We start from the raw sequence: 5,449 nt of genomic DNA, 5'->3' as shown, positions 1-5,449 counted from the left end.
ACATCAGTGTGCTGACTTACGAGTCTCTTCCACCTGGTAAACTTTGTATGCAAGCATATAATAAATTCACAGGATAAACGGAGCTGACGTCATTGACTTCACAACAAAGACAAACGAATTGAATGGAGAGGGGGCATTCAGGACACTTGCCTTGATGACAGGACAGCTTTACACCGACTGCGTTCGGCTCGATTCATTTAATCAAGTTAAATAGAATCGGTATGCACTTCTGGGAACATCAGATGTAGCCTGATTTTACAATAGCAAATGTAACCTTATTGTCCTCTTGGCCAAATATGAAATGCAATGGATCAAGATTTATTTTGTAAGGGGAGAGTTTTATTTGATGGAACTTTTGGTTCGAGCCCAGATAAACCGTATACGGTTTAACTCATGTGACTATATTTAGTTATCCCATCTTTTCTAGGCTTCTTATTCCCAAATTCCTTGCAGCGGCACTCTATTCCACAAATTCTTTTTTAAAAAAATTGTTTGATTGCGTCTATGGTAGTAGTAGTCTTTGTTGCGTTCAAAGATTAATGTGTAAAATTAATTTGAAAGGCTCAGTAGGACGAAGATTAATTGAATTTCTTCAACCATATTCTGGAAAATTGAACTCTGTTGAAATTTCAAAACACGAAAACAAGGATGTTTATGGCATACTAGATTTCAATAAATAATGGTTGATTCGGCAGCACATAATTTGTGTGGTGGGCACAAAACTCCCGGACTCTCTCTTTATGGCCGCTCGCATCGTCCGCACCACGGCTCATATGCTTTTCATTTTCATTGGTTATTTGTCGCTTGAGTTGTTTTTCGGCCATAAAGATTATAATCTTTGTATGCTGTGCGGACACCAACAATAACAATAAAAAAGGAATTTGTTCTACTATCCGCAAAGCTCCGGGGTAAAACTTTTCGACCAAATCGCATAAAATATCTTTTGGTACGATAAAAGAAAAGTGGGGAAACGATAGAGGAACAGCAATAAGTTTTTCTGTACAATATTTTCCTTAATAATAGTAGGTATACTTTAGAGCTGAAAATTTCCGTTATTAATGATTTGTGGAATAGAAGATTTATTTTGTTTAAATGAAATATTTGTGGAATAATTTAAGTAAGTTTCTTTATTTTATAAATTTTGTGTTTACATTAAGCTTATTATTTATAATTTTGAATTGACAGGTTTTGGAGATAACAGCATTTAAACCCATGGCCGTATTTCTAGGAAGATTTTCTTAAGATTCCACAAGAGGGAACCTATTTATAAATTGGCTGACATCTTCCGACTGGCGATTTATACGCTCGACTCGTAGCTTTCGGTCATTTGTTATATCCCTTAAAAATGTTGACCAGTTTGATGCGAGGTTCGGCAATTGCTCAATAGATATCTCAATGGGTGTCATCGTACTTTTCTTCACATTCTTTAGTGGGCCAACGGTCGAATTTTCTCCAGTTGATACTGCTACGACGTTCGTCATTTTTATATATTTTAAAATGTAGTGATCAGAAGAGGCTCTTGAAGCAGACTGATTTGAAGCTATCCGCGCATTGCTTTATATAGATCCTATCAGGTAAATGTACATAACTCTCTTACTCTTTGGGCTCAGGTAGAACCCGTGGAAAACCCAACGGATCCAAATCCATGCCCAAGAAAGGAGCAGGTAAAGTTATGCCAGCTGCTAGCCATTGCCTGCTGAATAATCTCCTAACAGATGCAAAGGTAATATAGCCATAAACCAAATATGCGCAAAACTAAGGTACCTATGATTACCAAAAATATTTTAGTCCAATAAAATCTGACGTAGGTAGTACATAGTAGGTACCTACTTGATTAAAAACTATAACCCTTCTTATAGCCAAATCTACATACAAACTTTACATTTGTAAGTTTAAAATATCATCTATCCAGAAGGCTCTGTGAACTTGTGGATCAGTTTACAATACTTTACCAAAAAATCTGTAGGTTTTGTATATAAATTGTTGTAACCCTGTAAATTAAATTTTAGTTCTTGTTGGCCACATAATTACATTTAAATAAGAAATATGCTCAGCAGAACCGAGATGTCCCTCCCTCTCCAAAAGGCGAATATGGCAAAAGTGGAACCTTCATTTCTAGCCAAAAGAGTTACAACAAAGGACCTTAAAAATCGCATATTTGCTTTACAGAAACGAGTCAGTGAATGGAAATCCATTCACACAAAGCTAACTGAATCAAATTTAAGTTTATGGGAATGTCGACTGACTCATTTTTAGCACAGTAAATAAAAATTCAGCACATTAAAAGAACAATCCAGCTACATTTCTTTTTGCAAAAAAATACATAATATTGAAATATGCCTAAGAATAAAAATGGAATATATTTGGTTTCACACTTTTGTAGTTTTATACATTCATTGTATTATTATTTTACTTAAATTAACAAAGACTGATAACCCACATCCTTGAAAGTTGTAACATAAGAGGTATGCCAGAAATTGTTTTCTCCAGCATTTTTATTGTCACAATATTCATACGCATTCCATTCCAGCATACTGTCGCCTGCGAAATTGAGCAATTTAATTATTCTCATATGGAACAAGAAAGGAAGCTAGCTTCGGCCAGCCGAAGCTTATATACCCTTGCAGATCATTCCTATTAATTAACAAATCGCAAAAATGTTCAATTTTCTAATATTTCTCATTAATTTTCCGATCGTTCCTATGGCAGCTATATGATATAGTCGTCCGATTTTGATCAAATTAAAATTGAAATTCGAAAATATTTAAAAAGAGTCATATCCTAGAGTAGAAGATAATACAATAAAAACCAAAGAAGCTAGAATTTATTTCCTATTACTTTTCCATTAATTTTTCGATCATTCCTATGGCAGCTATATGATATAGTCGTCCGATTTTGATTAAATTAAAATTGAAATTCGGAAATATTTAAAAAGTGTCATAACCTAGAGTAGAAGATAATACAATAAAATCCAAAGAAGCTAGAATTTATTTCCTATTACATTTCCATTAATTTTCCGATCGTTCCTATGGCAGCTATATGATATAGTAGTCCGATTTTTTAAATAATTAATTCGAAATTCAGATATATTTAAAAAATAACAACAAAAGTAGAAGGTAATATTTCAAAAAACACCGAAGCTAGAATTTTTTAAAGTTTTTTTTTTCCGATTGTTCCTATGGGAGCTATAAGATATAGTTGTCCGATCCGGTCGGCTCCGACATATATATTACCTGCAATAGAAAGAAGACTTTTGGGAAAGTTTCATCCTGATAGCTCAAAAACTGAGAGACTAGTTTGCGTAGAAACAGACAGACGGACAGACGGACAGACGGACGGACAGACGGACATGGCTAGATCGACTCGTCTTGTGATGCTGATCAAGAATATATATACTTTATGGGGTCGGAAACGTCTCCTTCACTGCGTTGCAAACTTCTGACTGAAATCATAATACCCTCTGCAAGGGTATAAAAATAATGATGCTGCCTGTGCACATTCCCTGGAAAGGTAAACATTGACATCCAATGATGGCTTCAAACTGCCGGGCGACAATTGCAATTAATTGCATATTTTAAGCCATTCCAGATTGGAGCCGCAGACACCGTGAGCAACAACAATTGCTCTACAAAAAGGAAAACATAATATATATATGTTTAATGTCCATGATAAAATGTAAAAACAAAAGGATCGGCCTGACCGTTATCAAAGGAAAGAAATTAATTGGTCTTTATGCCAAAAATTAACAATTATGACAATAAAATGCATTCTGTTTATTATGGGAATAACCAAATTGTAATTTTAAATTAATCGGGGCAATAAAAATGTAAAATAAAAGATTTAAAAAGGGCATTCAATTGTCTGGAAAACCAAAAAATGTACGGAAGTGCTTGAAAAATAACTGGAATAAAAAGGGTGCAGTGAAATGTGTTTTGAAATATTGGTTTTAATAACAAAAATTAACAATTATGACAAAAAAATGCATTATGGGGAACTGTATTTTTTAATTAACCAGGCAATAAAACTGTAAAATAAAAGCTGTTTAATGGCATTCCATTGTCTGGAAATGCAATTTGCAATGAAGTATGATTACAAATATTTGATTTTGTAAGCTTAGCTAAAAATAAAAATTGTTTAAAATTTTGCAGAAAGGGACAATACTTATATCCTTACCAAACATTTAAGATGAATTTTGATTTTTTTTTTAGTTTATGTGAGACTTCAGATAAAAGTATCCTCGCATATACGCTGTGCAATTGCCTATCTACTTTTCCCAAAATATTTTTGAGAGTCCTCTACGTGAATACTCGCGACTTTTACAAGTTTTTGGGGAGGCTCGAAAACAGGAAACAAATAGCAGATCGTAAAGGCAGGCGGGAAAGGAATCATAGCCAACTTGGCGTGTGTTTGCCACTTGACAGTCGTTTAAATGCATTAAAATATTACCTTCTTCAACATGAGCAAAACAAAACAGAGGCAAGGGCAAACATGACATCCGCCAAATTTTCACATGCGATAGACTTTTTGGAAGGGAATGGGGAAGGGTCTACGGGGATGTTACGCCCACTACCAGGCCGGGAAAAATCAAATCATCAGCCAAGGCCGCGCCAGCCAATGACTACAACAATGGTGAAAGGATAACTTTGGCGTGGCTGTCTGCTGCCAGGACAGGAAAAGGGTTTGCCACAGTATCGAAGAGGGAAGGGACGGAATGACTCAGTCGACTAGTTAACACAAATTGAAATTTTGTACCAGCAGACCGAAAAATAGGAATACTAGAATAAAGCTATCGGCCATGTTCCCGTTTTCGAATACTTTTCAACCGTTTTCGAGCTATTGAATCAAAGGTAGAATCTAGAATTTGCTTAAAAGAGATTTTGGGGAACCCCAAAAGTATGAAATTTTACTAATATATTTAAATTAATAAATACAGACAAGACTTTGGGAACCAAAACCAACTTGAAAAAAGGAAGCTACCGAAAGTGAGCGAAGGAAAAATAGAGGGAGCACTACTAGAAGAGAGGGGGAAATCGGGAGTGGCCGGCGGAAAACAAAATATTCATGAACACAGCAGTCTTATAAATAAATTTTCAGCCCCAACACAGAACCCATCATTGGCACTTCCACCCTTAACCTCAGTCGCCTCGTTGTCGTCCGCCGATGCAGCTATGTATATAGCTATATAGTGTTTGCCACCAAAAGTGGGTAAGAAAGTGGCACTGGAACGGCTCGAAAATCTTAAAAATATGCTAACAGAGAGAGAAAAAGGAGCATCAAGCTTTTATGATGGTTCGATTTCGTGGAATTAGCAATGAGCAAGAATTGCAACAGGATGGAAGCAGTAAGAGGTCGACCATTTGCCACTGAAAAGTAGTCGCTTATGCAAGAAGCGAATTTTTAATAATACCAGCGAGGTTGGCCAAGGACTTTGAATGGTGGCAAATGGCTG

The 5,449-nt window shown here is 35.6% G+C and overlaps 1 protein-coding gene across 1 annotated transcript; it reads right to left on the bottom strand.

Moving 5' to 3' along the window:
- Window positions 1–1,109: 1,109 nt before the first annotated feature.
- On the bottom strand, window positions 1,110–1,536 carry LOC108068998 (uncharacterized). The gene has a single exon (XM_017158899.3). The coding sequence runs from the start codon at window positions 1,479–1,481 to the stop codon at window positions 1,239–1,241; it is 243 nt and encodes an 80-aa protein (XP_017014388.2). The 5' UTR covers window positions 1,482–1,536; the 3' UTR covers window positions 1,110–1,238.
- Between the last annotated feature and the right edge of the window lie 3,913 nt (window positions 1,537–5,449).

This window comes from Drosophila takahashii, chromosome 3L (assembly GCF_030179915.1).
Source record: "Drosophila takahashii strain IR98-3 E-12201 chromosome 3L, DtakHiC1v2, whole genome shotgun sequence".
Taxonomy (NCBI): domain Eukaryota; kingdom Metazoa; phylum Arthropoda; class Insecta; order Diptera; family Drosophilidae; genus Drosophila; species Drosophila takahashii.
The sequence above is the reverse complement of the archived record's forward strand: the minus strand, read 5'-3'. Positions and strand labels throughout refer to the sequence as shown.